Genomic DNA, 16,351 nt, shown 5'->3' with positions numbered 1-16,351 from the left:
TTTGTTGCTGCCGCTGTCCGGTATAATGTTCAGTCAATTTAAAACCTCCTCAAACAGAAACAACTACATTTGGTGAAATCTACAGGGAATTTGTCCGGCCTTGCTGCATATTTGTGATCAAACGTGCTGAAGTGAAAAAAAAACGACTGTGTGCAGGTATATGGTACGCCGTTTTAAAGTCACCGATCGAACTTTTTTGAAACAAATGCGCAATTGTATGGAGTTCAAAATAGCCTTAGCTTAGAGAGAGTAGGAACACCCACCAACCGTAGCTCGAATAAAATTTCTTGCCAACAGAACACACACGTACGGACACAAGTGGAGGCGTTAAGAGCTGAAGTAGGAAACGGGGAGATATAAGGGTTTCACAAAAAAAACGGGTTACATTAGAACGAGGAAGATGGTGACGTATAGAGATAGTGGGAGATGGAAACGAGCAGATACTACAAGCCGACAAAAGAACTTAAATTGTGTAATCACACCGCTCAATTAGCTAAGCAAGGTAAAGGTATGCATGCGGTAGCGTGTTGGTACGAATGATGACATGCGAGGCATTTGTCTATTCTTCTTCTTCCTCCGTGTAGTTTTCCATAGGAGGGCATGTACACACCAAGTTCTGATCACCGTAAACGTCGTCTATGCGTCCGACGGTCGGCCAGATTTTGAACTCGGGCTGCACGTGCGGCTGGAGAAGAAAAGTGTTTGTAGTTTAGCCGGGACAGAATAAATGGAAAGATTTGGGCGGAAGAGATCGCGGCAGTTTTTTAGATATGAAATGTTCGATAAAGCCTTTGATTTGAGAGCACATAAATTTGTAACCAATATTGATCACACAACCAGCAATTTGACTTGCTCTTGCTTATAAACTATATGAGAATTTGATACTCGGGTAAGCACAGTCTTTTACTTTGCGACAGCAAATTACTGCAATTAGAACACCAGTTGCAGCAATTTGACATTCACAAAAGCATGTTATAAGAATGTAAAAGAATCACATATTACGTATGTTTAAGATGAAACCAGCACTGCGTACCTCACCTCAATCAAAGTACCGAATTACGTCTGGTTTTGCTTAACATTAAACGCGGCATACATGGTTTTGTACAAAAAGAAAATGCATTTTTTCAAAATATCCAATATCGGAATATTTAATTCGCATTTAAACCAAATGTTAAAAAAGAATTTTGTAAAACTGTTTTCCAAATGCCCTAAACAAGGTTGCAATGAGTTTACTATAGAAGAGTTTTCCAAACAGCAGTTCAGATTAGCATCATACCAGGGGATAAGCAGCTTGCGTTCTGGAGTACGGCCTGTTCCATTCATCAGAACTTATACATTCTAAAGTGTGAGGAGCCATTTTAAGCGGATTCACATCTTTGTCGAACTTTCCATCTTCAATCTCCTTAATCTCCTGACGAATCGCTAAAACAATATACACGAGGTTTTAACAAGTAAAATTGAATGCTTAGGGCTACTGTACAGTGATTATAAGTAACTTCCTAAAACAAAAAAATATAATTCCAGCAACAGTATAAGGAAACGACTTAACCACATTTAAAGGAGAAAAATGCGACAGCGCGCGATCAAAAACACGAAAAAAGGCATTGTAATCGTATCGCAAGCAGCACCATCGCATTCACGAACACATTGTTGTTGGCCAAAAAAAACGTTACACAGTTTTACAAACAGCATAGCAGTAAGTCCACATACAAACTTCCTTATTGTTTTTACCGATCAGTGAGTCGCAATATCTGTCTAATTCCTCCATGTCCTCACTTTCAGTCGGTTCCAACATTAACGTATTCTGCACCGGCCACGACATGGTGGGGGCGTGGAAGCCGTAATCCTGCAGCAATAAAATGCAGTCCAAAACTGATTGTACTTGAACCGTATTACCCGCATTGGTTTCTTATACAGCATACAACACCACTGACAATTGAAAACTGAACTCAAACGCCGACGCACATATGAATTATGAAATGCAGAATCTTTAAAGTAGCATTTGCATACTAGCACGCATCTACATCGCAATTCTTTGGTTAAAAGCTAAGTAGAACTAAATAGAAATGCAGTTAGTGGAAACAAGCAAAATACCTGTAGACGTTTTGCGATATCGGCAGCCTCTATGTTGGCGGTTGCTTTGAAGTTTCGTGCGTCGATGATGAATTCGTGAGCGTTGAAACCGTTCGCCCCAGTGTAGACAACCTGTGCAGAGAATATCATACGGTGAAAAATTTGGGAATGCGTTCACCCAAACAAGCAATGGTTTGTATTGGGTTTCAATAAAAGTTATACACCAGGATTTTAAAAACGTCATATTTTTAGTGAGATCCCAATACAAAATAAACTTCATCACTGTATTATTGTGTGAGAAAGTCCTGTGGTCCCATAACTAGGCCACTTTTGGAGGTCAATATACCCTAGCAATGCACATTAAACTACACTTGTATGGATGTAACATCGGTTGGTACAATTCACCTTGTAGTTATCCTTTAGTCTGTGTGCCATGTAGTTTGCGTTCAAAATAGCAATCTTTGAGGCGTCCATCAAACCCTTTGCTCCCATCATCTGTACATAACGTCATTTAAATTTATTTAGCGTACATAATGTATTCTAACTCAACAGCGAAACTCGCTATTTGAAGTTTACAGGAGATGTTATAACATGCACATGGAGTTCCACTTAAACAAAGGTACAACATACAACATATCACCCTCAAAAAACACCTTTTGTGGTTTAAAAACATTACTTAATCACACCTATGGAAATGTTTTTTGAAGTTGACTAGAATTTGTTTATTATTTCTTCTTTCAAGTCTTACGGTAGTAAAACGATACCTACCGTGTCATACTTGTAATACGAAAGACATCTTACCTTAACATAAGCCCAAGAAATGGGCAAAATACATGCAGAGCCCCACGGCGCAGCGCTGACGACACCAAGCGGTTTAGCGCCGGCTTGTAAACTCTCGGTAGGTGGCACCACAGGGTGAGTAGGCAGAAAAGGCACAAGATGCTTCTTGACCCCAATCGGACCCATTCCAGGCCCACCGCCACCATGGGGAATACAAAATGTCTTGTGAAGGTTTAGATGGGATACGTCGGAACCATAGTCACCGGGTCTACACAGGCCGACCTGCGTAACAAATGACAGAGTTCGTAACTTAATTTTACCGTGAATATATGGCATGAACTTTTCAAATTGAAAATTCGTAAAACAGTAAGTTGAAATAACAGGTTGACAATTTCGAAATTTTGAGGCCAGTCACAGCAAGAAATGGTTCAAGGTGGCATTTAAGCTGCTGTCAGTGGAGTAGATTATCTTTCATGCGTTGAAGCCAATGCGTCACAACCTCAAAGGGTAAATTAAACTAGTTCTGGCAAAGGCCGAGTCGAATCGAGTTAGCAATATACCCGACAACGTGAGCAACAACCTTGAGCACGCATCTCTAGAAGTTGTGGTTTAAACTCAACGTTTTGATGTAAACGGCACAAGCTGACGCCCCAAAAACGCCCACAATTTGGTAAATCATCACAACAAGTTGAACCTGGGCATTCATATTAGCTCCATCGATGTACACCTGCCCTCCCAGCCTGTGGATGAGGTCACACGTTTCTTGAATGCCTTCCTCAAATACTCCGTTGGTGGACGGGTAAGTAAGCATGATGGCAGCAAGGTTGTCAGAGTACTTGTGAGCCTGTACAGATATAATCTATTTGAGCTCAAGTATTTGAAGGATTTGTCATTGGCTGTTACATTACAGCAGATGATTGTTTTTAGTAAGTGGTAAAACAGTGGTTCCCAGGCATTGTAGCCCAGCTGGATCAGCCACTTTTCCCGACAAGTCTGAGCGAGATCTAAAAAATCAAGCTCCAACTCACGAACTCACGACCCTGGACTTACCAGGCCCAACGCTCTACCAACTAAGCTACAGGAGCTCAGTGGTTTCACGGCTGCAATTCCATGGTTGTGTGCATGTGAACCTTATGATCAAAATGCAAGAGCTGAGACCGCCAAATAGATCCTATCTTGCTATGCGAAAGCATGCCATTACTTCCGGTAAAACAGTGTTTTCTTTTTGGGAGATTGTAATTCACCAACCGCATTTCTGTGTCCAAAGTAACTGAAAACCCCCGATGGAGATATTTCCTTGCTATATACATAAACCAACAGGATTTTTCGTTTGCGCGATAAGGGATTTACATAACGCGATAAGGGATCTACCTATATACATAAGCCAACAGGACAAGCAACATTTTGTTTGCGCGATAAGGGATTGAAATGTTGTAAATATTTCGTACTTGCTGTTTGGGGGAAAAGCAGCTTGTTTGGATAAAACACGCCGGAATCGATAACACATAAAACAAAACACTTCATATGTTTTCCATATGATCTCTGACATGCTTCTGAAATACTGACCAGTCTACTGAGGTCGTCCATATCCACGGAACCGCTAGCGTTGACCTTGACTGGGACAACTCTCATTCCACACATCTGCGCCGAAGCCGGGTTTGTTCCGTGTGCAGAGGTTGGAATGAGACAAACAGTACGCTGGTTCTCACCCCTGGATTTGAAGTAAGCCCGGATCGCCGCAAGTCCGGTGAATTCACCCTGGGCGCCACTGTGCAGAGAAAAAATGTTTGGAGAAAAATATATACAAGCTTTTTTTGAATACATATATGTAGGGAAATGGATCTATTCGTTACTCTGCTTAGCTGCAATTGTTTTTTCACATCTTGTACGTCGTGGCTTTGGATGTAGGAAATGAAAAAAGCTGAGACAGTTGAGAAAAGTTTGTGAATCATGCACACGTAATTTCGAATGGTCGCGAAAAAGCGATAAGTAATACCATTACTCAGCACTGTACAGCAAATATGCGTAAAAAGGGGGAAAATACAATTCGCAACGACGCATAAAACCATCTAATGCAAAACCAGAAACTGAATTAAAATCAAGTCCCGGTCTGTTTTCATTATCAATAATTTTACGATAATTCTCGTAGAATCGTTGGTTGGAAATTATCCCTGTAAAGATTCATCGAATCCATGGTGTTAACTGTTTGCAGTTTTACCTGTTCGGTTGGAAACATATGCTGTCGTAACCGGTCAATTCGCACAGGTCACGTTCTAATTCCTTGATGAGAAGTTGGTACCTGCGTGATAACCTCCATGTCAGTAAAAACATAATTGGGGGCAGACAAATTTTGGCAAGATTGAACACGCGAAAAAAACACTTTTTTAAACCAGAGTATGAGTGTATGGGTTGGTACGTTCTTGCTGGTCACCAAAATATATTCCCCAATTTGCCTGTAGATAATTTGCTATAGTCGCAATTATCTCGTGTTACAGACAGCAACAAATTGTATATTATGTGGAATTCTTGTCAAAAAGGAATTTGCATTCACACGGTTTGTTGTGCACAATGTTTATTATATTCTGGTAATTTCGCAAAAACTTCATTAGTGGCAACCCAAATAATGAAATATGCAAAATTTATCATTAAACATCCTTTTTACAATACGAGCTTGGTTAAGCGCTGCTACAATGCCCAAAGCAAAATCGATTTGTATTAGTCAGCATAATGCAACATAATACATATGTTCGTTGCAATAGCCCGAACCGAGCGATACAAGTATTTCGAAACCAGAGTGCCAACAGCTTTTTCTACTCTCGAATTAACTTTGGCAATTTTTAAGTCACCACTTTTGGACAAAAAGGAAAATCAAAATTCGATAGCCTAGCTTCATTCATACGACCACTTCTATTATGACGTCATAAGTATTACGTATTGGGTAAAAGTGTGTCGCCAAATTTTAAGACTGAATGTTTTTGGCATTAATGGAACAAAATCAGTGCAATTCTACAGTAAGTCCAGTTCCTAAGCTGCCAATAAGCGCTACAACACTTATTTACCCTCTTGCTTGGTCGATTGGGACGTATGGATGAATGTTGGCAAATTCCCGCCACGATATTGGCTCCATCTGGGAGGTAGCGTTCAACTTCATCGTACAGGAGCCGAGCGGGATCATGGAGTGGACGAGGGAAACGTCTTTGTTCTCCAGTCGCTTCATGTAACGAACCAGATTCGTCTCGGTGCGGTATCTAAATCGTGCGGAAAAGATTTCACGCTTGACCGAATCCGCTTTCTTGACAATTCGTCATGTTTGACGGAAAAATAATGGAAAAAGGTTTTTACAATTTGACACGTGTAAGAGTTGATTTAAACGACATCCAGCATCTTTAACACATTAATATTGTGTCCTTATCACCATATACGTGTATTGAAGGATAATAATAACTGCTGTTTATTGCATAAACCAAAATGTGTTACAGGAATAATGTACGGAAAAAAGACTGGCAGAATTCATATGCGCACCTTTCGAATACAGGATGTGTCAAGAATTCAGTCTCGCGTCGAAACGGGGAATCAGATAATTTCCCCTCAAGTTTTCCACCGAGTTCTTCAGCAAGTTCGTTCTGTCACGTGACAAATACGTCACAAGGGTAAAAAATGCATAGGGGACAGATCACGTGATATCGGAAAAAAGTCAAAGGTTTGAGTTAATTCACATAGTTTTAGAAGGTTCAATGTTATCAAGCAACCTAATATTGTTTTCGCAAAACTCATCAAATTACCGAAGTTTTTTCGCATCCGAACACATAAAGGAGATCGTCCAAATCCTGTTCAGTCACCGTTTCATCAAGAGCCACTCCAATCTAAAAAAGACGATTTTAAGTTTTGATAAAACCAAAAAATCTACATAACATACTAAAACGTACTTCAAATAATATAATGATAATGCCAGGCATAATATGCTACAAAAAAGGACACTTCTGACGATAATATTTATAAGTATCGACGTTTCTGTTGTTATGCAGAAGCCTTTATCAGGATGTATTCGAATAAAGGAGCAAAAACACAACGTGGTCAAATGTCGAGGCGCATATGCCTAGAAACACGCGAGGAGTTTGAGATGTCCAGGAATACACAGCGCAGTCCAAATTCCATTAAACATCTCAAGTTGGAGAATATTCTGGTTATTTGCTCAACGTAATTCTATTTCAGCGAGCAACTGACCATGGCTGTGAGTGCGAATCTTTTTAAAGTGATTATAATAAAACAACTGTTCATGTTTGAGATCACGTTGCTTACTAAAAACAAGGTAAACTGTGTACAAATTTGTGCAAAAAAACCACATATATTGCATTGGTGTTTTTGCCTTTAGCACTATTGTTTACCAAGCAGATCCGTTCGGACATAGTACGCTCGACAGTAGTTCGTCTCTGTTGTTTGGTACTAAGTATAGGGTACCCAACGGATCGACGTTGACCGAAAGGTACCACAAAGTGGAAATTAGTATGCCCGCTAGTGTAAAAGCTATAGCACAGTGCCACTGTCAGCAGCTGCACTGATGAGACCTTACAGGTCGAAACAGTGCGTGTAAACGTGTGTACAAATTAATGTAGTTGATATAAAAAGGTGCCCAACCGGATGCCAATTTTTTCTAGATACAAATAGGTAATCAATGTACGTAATTAGACTTAACGGACGACCGTTAGCACGGGATATTAATCCGGAAGTTTATCAGTTTTGCTGTCGCATGGCAAGGCAGGTTCGCCCCACTGCGTATACCCTTTTGTTTATGATATACCACTTAATGAATGACGAACAACGTGCTGGCAGAATACTGTAAAAACGCTTAGGAAGAAAATCCTGCGTTCAAGCTTGTCGTTAAATTTTTCCTATGAATTATGTGATTAAGGGGATTGAGATTCGGGGGCATAAGATGCACCAATGTGTTTAAAGTTGACTTGGATATCACAGCGTATACACAGACAATTAGGTTCATTGGAATCGCAGCCAAGACATTGCAGCCAGGTAGAATGAAAGAATCAAAAAAAGAGTTTCCACCTTCCCATCGTTGTAGATTCTCAGGTTGATCATTTTCTCGCCCGACCTCCTGTAGATGTCGTGGATTCCGGAGGTCAGATGGATCATCACCGTGTCGAAGAAGTCAGAATGGACGAGGTAGTGACCGGCTTGTCTGACACCTGTGAATGGAATACATGTTCTTTCAATTAAGTGTTTGACTTCAAGCCAACGTTTACCAGTAGTCAATTTTTGTAACAGAACCGGAAAAATATGACTTTTGTGATAGAACCGGCTGACAAAAAAATTGAATCCCACCACTGTGTACAATGCATTGAACTTACAACGAAAAAATATTGAACAAATGCTACATCATTTGACAGAATAAACAGAAACATTATGTAACGATGAAAACAATTAGAAAATAATGGGCCGTCGCCTTTTTTGAACAAAATATTGTATGAATAAAGAGTGTCTTTTCTGGTTGACTAATACAACGGAAACACGATTTTACTTGCCCAAAACTATCTTTATTTCCTATTCCTGCAAAATGGTCGTGTGTTTGTTGTTTAAAACCAAATATTTCCTGATATTATTTCAATCAAATATTCTAGCTGGATTTCATAACAGCCATGGTAACATAATAGAAATTCTATTTCTTATTTTCAGTTACTATCACGCTTTGAATATCTTTGCCATAGGCAAAATACCACGTCAACCATCTATTCCAGACAAGGCAAAATCTTTCATTCAGGATCGCCAGGAATTGACACATATTAATGCAACTATAGAACAATGTTCATATACTGCAGTTTAATGCAACTCTAGTACACGTTTTTGATTGTTTTTTTGGTTACATTGTTTAAACCTTAGTTAATGTATCATTACCTGTAGTGTAAACACTGTTTGTTCATTTTATAACTGCAGTATGAACATTTCCAGGAATTAGCATAAATTAAAGTCGCTTCCGAAAATTATACTATAGTTCTATGCAATTTAATTGCGCGATTTTGACCAGCCAGTCAATTTTCTTAGCTCTTGAACCGAAATGTTCGCCTTCGCACGGTTCTACCCCACATACCTTCGGCTAAAAGCAAAGCGGCGTTGTGGACCCGGTTAGCGAGGTGACTGATTCCAGCAGCTCCGTGGTAAACTGCGAACATGGCGGACATGTTGGCGAGGAGTGCCTGGGCGGTGCAGATGTTGGAGGTGGCTTTGGCGCGTCGTATGTGTTGCTCACGTGTTTGTAGGGCAAGTCTGTACACTTTCTTTCCGTGGCTGTCTCTGGAAAGGACATACATTTGCGTTTTAATCCGCCCGTCACGCTCGAACTTATGTTACTTGTTAATGATTGCTGATGGCATTCAGTCTATAAATGAGGTACGTGTATTGAAAATGTGAATTTATGGGCACCATTCTAAATTTTATAATACGCACTAATATTTAGTAAAACATTTTTATAAAGTAGTATTTATTGCGATATAATTTCTTTCTCTTGTCATCAAATGACAGAAAAACGAAAGATTGTCGTGGTAACAATTTAAAAATTATTATTCATAGTTCACTTTGTAAGTTGAACTGCATTCAGATATCCCAATCACGCAACGCCATCAGACGAACGTTTTTATGTTTTCGAGGGAGGTTACCTGGTTACTCCAACCACCCTTCCAGGCATCAACCGTTTCAACTCATTCCTGACGGCGAAGAATGCGGCGTGTGGTCCACCATAGTTGAGGGGGACACCGAAACGTTGACTGCTTCCCAACGCAATATCGCAACCCAACTCACCAGGTGACTTGATCAGAGCAAGCGCCAAGAGGTCGGTCGAACAAGCAACCAGGGACTGGGAAAATAAGTGTGTAATTGTGATGGAATATTCATAATAAATGTGCTTTGTTTTTAATGCAGGGGAGATTTTTCGTTTTTTTGAATTTCGGATATAAAACCCACGACGTTTAAAATGACAAATGACATTTGGTTCAAAGCGACACACTATTTTTTTACAAAAATTACGCAAAAATTTTTTATTTTTTTTTCGATTTTTTCGTAAAAGTTAATGTACATAGACTCTGCGAATGCTATAGAATTATGCAGGTACAATAATAAAACGTGGCTACACAGCGTCGGAATGCTCCACAGGTAAAAAAAGGGGTCAAAATGAATATGTATGACATTATTGGCATAAAATTAAATACTCCTATGACCAGGCTTCACCAACACACCTACGTTTGTGTAATTCTACAGCAAACTTAAGCGTTTCACATCTTACAAAAGTAGCCGTGTAGGGTGAACAGCTCCTATAGAACACTTTATATGCTTATAGTCTATACAGCCATACCAAAAAGGAAAAGGTTTAAGACAATCACCCCGTGCGTATGGGCTTGTTCGATCAAGTCACTGAAGTCGAACACTTTTCCTTCTGTGTTTGGATACTGGATGAGCACTCCGCTAAAGTCACGACAACTGAAATCCATCCGATCGAGTTTTTCAACGAAGATTTCAACTCCAATCAAGCTGCAATGGTTTTTAGTTAGATTTTGGTACTGAAGTGGAAAAAAAATGACACACGGTTCTCACAGTTTTATCGTAATGGTAGTAAGTGTATGGGACATAAGGCTGGGTTACCATAGACGTGGACTAAAAAACAAGAATGCAGCTTTTTGATGCCGGAATATCGGATTTGTCCGTGTTTGAGGAAAATATTAATATTTTGCCAGGACTTTTTATTGAAGAAGTCGATTTAAATGTCCAGTGCCGCGCCTCAAAACCAACAATCTGTATTTTATGAATAAATAAGCACATTGGGAGACGAAAACTAAAGAACAAATCTCAGAAATGAACACAATATCGCAACCCCGGCTATAGGAGCTGGCCTTGCGGTGTTTGAACCCAAATAAACACTCCAACCACCGTAACCGTCACGGACCATAAATATCATCGTTAAACTGGTTTAGCCGCTTTGACTGTTACATGAGGAACGACGCGTAACATCCGACAAGACCGCATGCACGCTGGAAGTTTACTATTTGTTATCCTTTGTTAGGATGTTACCCCTCTAATATTTGTCGCCGGTCAATGGCCTTCTATCGAACAAAAGATTCAAATTTTGGGACGCACATACCTATATCCTTATGGGTAATTAGGGTTTCCTCAGCCCGTACTTTGTGGTTGACGTCAAATTCGGATTTGTTTTAGAAATTTGCCGATTTCGAAGAGTAATTTAACTTGCGGCAGAATAGTGACCTTTTTTTATCGGTAACACTTTTTGGCACATCGTCTAGAAACGTCCAGCACGGCGCCAAGTGACTAATTTGTCATACTTTTGAACAAGAAAACCAAGCACGTAAGTCAAAAATAAGCACGTTTTTATATATTCCGAGACGCTGCGTGAGAAAACTAATCTAAGAAGCAGGCATGGACCGACAAACTATGGGCCGATGGACGTGTCGCGCTATTGGCTGAGTTCCGGTTCGGGATTCAGCCATTGACTGTTACTCAACGATCCTGACCTACAAACCCATCCATAACACATGTGCGGTTTTGTACTTGTTGTATAATTGTTGTCACTTACGCCGCTCGCGTCCTGACCACTTCCAGTGCCTGTGGGTTGATTTTCTCATCTACGTAGAACTTGATTCGCTTGTTGTGGCGGAAGCAAAGGGAAACAGCTTCGGCCGCGGCGGTCGCTTCGTCCAGCAGTGAGGCGTTGGCAATATCCAGACCTTCGCAACACAATTCACGTTGTTACGTGCGAAGATAATTGAAAACTTGCGTGAATCGTTTCGGGTTTGACGAAGTCGTGCACAAATCAGGATCTAGTGCAGGGCACGACCCCTCGTCCACACCCATGATGATACGTACAATTTTTGCACACGAATTAAAGTACAACACGCAATCAGCAAATCTTGGCCAAGCAGGATACGGGGAAATAGAATCATTTCAAAATGTGGACAATGATGTAAAACAATAACCTTAATTAAGGTTCGATTGTGCCAGAGACAGGTTGTATCAGGTTGAAATATGCCTGGCAGCAACGCCAAGTCACAACACACTATTTTCATCACACAATATAATCACTGGTGTTTCGTTGTTGAACTTTAACCAGAGATATAATTAATTCGGGATAACGTTTGACCCATGCACCTGTTACACTTTGCCAGATCAACCGAAGAAAAATGGTCAAGGCACGGGCGAATTTTTTTGATCAGGCAGTGACAATAATGGAAACTAAATTGTGTCACATTTTTTTATGGGCGTTATGTAAAAAATAATTACCTGAACAATATATTGTTTAGAACCAACCGGCGTAGTGAATTCACTGTAAGATGACCCAGTTAGATTAAAACAAGTGCAAAAAATCGTTGACACAACAATAACATTGCGAATTGCGCATCGCTCAGTTTTTAGTAAAAACAAACACATGATTCGGCGACGATTTCCGCTGTTGCACAACGTGAACGTTACGTATAAGCGTGCGACCACAATGAGACAAAATATCAAACAAAAACATTCACAACCTTTTTGCTAAGTTCACCGACTGTGGTTCAAGGTCTTTTTGTGCCGTTTTCAATAGACCAAATCGTTATTTGAAAAGATATGACTATTTTTGAATCATTTATAAAACAAATTTATCTGTTTCTAAAACAATTTTGATTTTGAGTTCTAACGTAAGGTTTTTCTCATAACTTAGCAGAATGTGTGGGCCGGAAGCCATGTTTCAAAAAACGTATTTGACACGCACTGACGGACACCAAACACGTCTGACAACCTCTGCCAAAAACACAGATGCTGCTCTCGTGAAACGAGCAATTTCAATTTCTTATGTGTATTATGTTCATCGCAACGCCCATAACGCATACATTACTTACACAAATACATTAGTTATCGAATAAGGACATACAGTAGCTCCGAACACAGTGTTTCCTATAATTTTTTGGTTCACCGTAGGGTCAAAGTTACGAGGAATCCAAAAAAATCGTCAGAAACTCAGGAACTTCACTCACCGGTCATATCCACCACCATGGTCTGGTAATTCAACAAACTTTCTAACCGTCCTTGGGCCATTTCTGGTTGGTACGGAGTGTATGGAGTTGACCTGTATATAACACACAATACCTCACTTAGTGGCTTGTAAGCGATACTAAAATAACGGATCGAACTGTATATTTCAACCTTTTTACTTACCAACCAGGGTTTTCCAGCATGTTTCTGACGATAGTGGGCGGCACAGAGCAGTTGTAATATCCCATACCAATGTAGGATCGCCACTCGCACCTGTTTTGCTTGGCGAGCTCATGAAGCCGATCAAGAATTTCATTTTCACCTGCCATACAGATTTATTTTCAGCAAAATAAGGCAAAACACGGCAAACCGGCGATTTTAACTTTTTTATGCATGGATGTGCGTCTGACTTAATAACCCTTGTGGTTTTATCGGCGCCCAAACCATTTCTTTTGTGTATTGTTCATCAGCGTAGTTGTTGCTACAGATATATATGTTAAACATAAGAAAAATATCCCCCAAAAAACACAAACCGCCCCAGCCTCACGTCAGTGGGTTTCGGTGAGTCATCACAAATCGTTTCTACGTCAAAAGAACTCAAACAAAGCGTTTTGCAACGGCCACAGTGGTTTGCACACTTCGTTAATTTCCCTTCTTCCGTTGCGGTCAAAACAAAGTTAGGAGAAAAAGCAGTAAGCACCGTCTCGTTCGATGGTGTACCGCTGGCATGCTCGCCATTCGATTGGTCGAAATGTGGGCGTTTCCCCGAAAACCATGCTATGCCCAGTCAGTCAACCACAGAAAGAACACGCTTGGTGGTTTGACTGGACAATCTACCGGTTTATTGATAACATAAAAGGACGCTTTTTTTGCAAACAATTACTCGTTTATCCATTACAGGCGGTAATACACACACACACACATAGAACCCACAAACTGCATTTATTTCAGTGTAAAAATTTAAGACCTCATTAATCTTATCATTATCACAAAAATTTATTCGTATATACATTGTCATTGTTTGTGATTTAAATTAATTTGTAATGAAAATTAATATATGTACACATACTGTCAAAAGAAATTGCCAACTTTTACTTACAAACTGACTCTTCAAGATCCAAGTCCTTTGAAAGCCTGATATCTGACGGTATAGTTTTGTCTATGAGGTCATCAATATTCTAAAAATGAATGGTTCACTGTCAAAGACATGCAAACAAATATTTTTAGATAGTTTTGACACAAAAATACCTTTACTCCAAGTGCGGCAAGCATCTGTTGTTGTTGTTCTTGGCTGGGCCCAATGTGACGGGTTGCAAATTCTTCATGTTTAGGGAAAATGGTACTTAGTGCTGATGAGTATCTTTGGGGGCAAAATGGTACAACTTTTTGTGATATTTTTGGCTGTTTAAGAATGCACATAAGAGTGCGCTGTGATGATTGTAGTCTTATCATATTATTGCTGATGTTGTCTTAACTTGTTGAGGTTGCAGGAAGCAGTCAAAGACAGAACTGAGCTTTATAAAGACATTCAACACATTTGCTTTGTTGTTTTCATTGTTCCTAAAAACAAAACAATTGACTTAACCTGCAAAAGATTTTGTCATGTACACAAAAGTTTCCAGTTTGTTAGAGTTTTTGAATATGATTGCATCAGCGACAACAGTCAATGTGGACAACGAATCAAATGAAATGCAAAAAATTAGAACCGAATTCACTTTTGGTGAAAACTTTTATATCTGTTAACAGAAACTGTAGCCCATGAAAACAGAAAAGTTTCCAACAGCGCAAGCACCACAAATTTTAACTGAGTAACCAGTAACTGAGCACAGCACCCAAACACTATAGTAACATAAATTTTGGTAATTAACCAAGACTCACTCCACTTACATACAAAAAAAGCATGTCACACTGGACTTATTATCTAACTAACTCTTTCACAAACTGGAATTTCTTTATCAAAAGAAAACTGACTTCCGCTTTACATTGCTGACCTTGCACACAGCTTTCTCCTAGTAAAGGCACACAAATATTTTCTACTCTTCACACTTCACTTAATTTTGCCCCACTCTCTGTGACGTAACGTTCACATCACACTGACCGAATTGATCACAACACAACAAAGTAACTCAGGGAGGTCTTCCTGTCTTTTCGTTTTATTTATAGAAAGCTTTTTGCTGCCACATAGTGGTTTTCGTGATTAAGAAATAAAACATTTAAAGCTCCAAACCAATAATTTCAATTATTGTGGGTGCTTGCAGGCTAGACCACGTTTCGCTACTTTCAATTTAATTTTTCAATTAAAGCTTTGAACAATAGTATTGCACTTTTGTGAATTTTGGCGCAAACTTTAGAATGCGTTTACTGTATTGTTAGTTATTTTAAGAGAAAATACTATTACACCAGGACCCAGATTCGTCGACAAACTTGATCCATATTACTTCGTGTATTATAGAAATCTGTGTATTTCCATTCAAATATGTAACCAAACATTACAGGAGGTTGTTTTGTTCACACCCTTAACATTTGTAGGTCTACATGTTTCTACAATAAACGAACTTATATGTGGATCAAGTTTGCCAAGAAACCTGTGTCCCGATGTATTACTTTCTTAAGTACTTTTTTTGGAAGTTGATCAGTGCTTTTGATGCGTTTCAATATGTGAAATCTACTCAGTATAATCACGTTAGTTATTGTTCGTGACAATTTACAGATTATTGTTCAATGTCACTGTGGTTTAATGTCATTCATTTGCACTAAAATGACACAAAGCGTGCAACAGGCTCTATGTGATATTTAAGCAGACCAGAAGCATGACTAGTCAATTTTGTAGTTCATTTAATGTTTTGTTAATCTAAGTTACATGGCATATCATGACCTTGAAAATATTACCACAGTATTAAAAGGATAGCTTTGGAAATTAAAAATTGCAGAATAAAATAAACTTGCAGCTGGCATAAGCGTGTTAGCGTCATTCACGTGTATATCGTTGTACGACCATGAGCATTGCGCTGCAAAAACAGTCAAATGTAAATCTCTAAGTGCAAAAGTCGATCAGTTTCATTTTTTTCCACCTCCACTCCACGCATTTTAATGTTGGCCGACCAAGCAATGATTGTTCTAATGAACATCATCAAACTTTGCAATAAGAGTTAGGCCACTCCTCCCAGAGTACTGTCTGCCCAGTTCGGAAATTGTAATTGCATAGAATATGTCAACAAAGACGACCCATAAGTTTACAAACCCCTTGTTCATTGGATAAGTATGCTGTATGATGATTTCAATCAAGGAAACCAAGCATATTCTTGCCGATATTCCGAAAAGTACGTTACTGGCGGCTGCAATTAGGATCCGTTCTATTAAAACTGCTACAGCAACCAGCATGGCGCTAAGTAATATTATGAAGTAGTTTTTATATTGTCCACAAACTTTCCACCGATTAAGGCTCCCATCAAACATCAACCAGTGTAAAAACTGATTGTAT

The 16,351-nt window shown here is 39.4% G+C and overlaps 1 protein-coding gene across 1 annotated transcript; it reads right to left on the bottom strand.

The window, feature by feature from the left end:
- Positions 1-264: 264 nt before the first annotated feature.
- On the bottom strand, positions 265-14,450 carry LOC145917907 (glycine dehydrogenase (decarboxylating), mitochondrial-like). Its single transcript, XM_083003215.1, has 21 exons — positions 14,119-14,450; positions 13,970-14,048; positions 13,054-13,192; positions 12,873-12,964; positions 11,441-11,591; positions 10,236-10,383; positions 9,516-9,712; positions 8,951-9,153; positions 7,912-8,051; positions 6,636-6,716; positions 6,376-6,476; positions 5,913-6,101; positions 5,072-5,152; positions 4,420-4,621; positions 3,548-3,697; positions 2,875-3,135; positions 2,479-2,568; positions 2,095-2,205; positions 1,732-1,846; positions 1,277-1,422; positions 265-685 (listed from the first exon to the last, which is right to left on the bottom strand). Exons 1-21 carry the CDS (start codon positions 14,320-14,322, stop codon positions 560-562), a joined length of 3,006 nt encoding a protein of 1,001 aa, XP_082859341.1. The 5' UTR covers positions 14,323-14,450; the 3' UTR covers positions 265-559.
- Positions 14,451-16,351: the final 1,901 nt, after the last annotated feature.

The sequence above is a fragment of the Ascidia mentula genome, chromosome 1, assembly GCF_947561715.1.
Source record: "Ascidia mentula chromosome 1, kaAscMent1.1, whole genome shotgun sequence".
Classification (NCBI taxonomy): domain Eukaryota; kingdom Metazoa; phylum Chordata; class Ascidiacea; order Phlebobranchia; family Ascidiidae; genus Ascidia; species Ascidia mentula.
Note: the sequence above shows the minus strand (reverse complement) of the source record. Positions and strands in the feature narration are given on the sequence as shown.

What these genes read in the sequence shown, in the direction of transcription:
- LOC145917907 (XM_083003215.1), bottom strand. Translation starts at nt 14,322, where the DNA reads ATGATAAGACTACAATCATCACAGCGCACTCTTATGTGCATTCTTAAA. An exon ending in AACAAGCCCATACGCACGGG is followed by an intron (nt 9,713 to 10,235) that starts GTGATTGTCTTA and finishes TTATTTTCCCAG; the next exon opens with TCCCTGGTTGCTTGTTCGAC. An exon ending in AGGGTGGTTGGAGTAACCAG is followed by an intron (nt 9,154 to 9,515) that starts GTAACCTCCCTC and finishes TGTCCTTTCCAG; the next exon opens with AGACAGCCACGGAAAGAAAG.